The sequence below is a fragment of the Crocodylus siamensis genome, chromosome 5 (genome assembly GCF_052110815.1).
Source record: "Crocodylus siamensis isolate JL-2025a chromosome 5, ASM5211081v1, whole genome shotgun sequence".
Classification (NCBI taxonomy): Eukaryota; Metazoa; Chordata; order Crocodylia; family Crocodylidae; genus Crocodylus; species Crocodylus siamensis.
Window position 1 is genome coordinate 206,322,571 of NC_143399.1, and position 338 is coordinate 206,322,908.

General features: G+C 56.8%; 1 protein-coding gene across 1 annotated transcript in view; it reads left to right on the forward strand.

Moving 5' to 3' along the window:
- LOC149865239 (GTPase IMAP family member 7-like) overlaps positions 1–338 on the forward strand; it is a 1,263-nt gene continuing 925 nt past the window's right edge. The window contains exon 1 of the mRNA XM_090049835.1: positions 1–14. Within this exon, the coding sequence (XP_089905961.1) occupies positions 1–14 (14 nt within the window). The remainder of the gene's footprint in view (positions 15–338) is intronic.

The following is a 338-nucleotide window of genomic DNA, read 5'->3' on the forward strand; positions in this document are numbered from 1 at the left end:
ATGTGCTGGGTGCTGTGAGGCTGTGCTGGGCAGGGGAACTGCTGCAGACTGCAGCCCAGACACTGCTCCCTGCTCTGCTAGGGGAGGAAGGGCAGGGCAGGAATAAGCTCTCTTGCAAGGACCGCAGGGGAGGAGCCACTGCCTGCTGCACTGAGACCCTGGGAACTCCTGTGAGGGATGCCAGTAGCAGGGAGTGCCCACGGCTCCTGTGCCACGGACACAGACACAGTCCTACTGCCTTAGACACCAAGCAGAGGGGCAATGGATACAGGGACCTCATAGTTACCCCGGAGCATGCAAGTTATAAAATAAGTGTGTAAATAAACTCTTGATGGTTT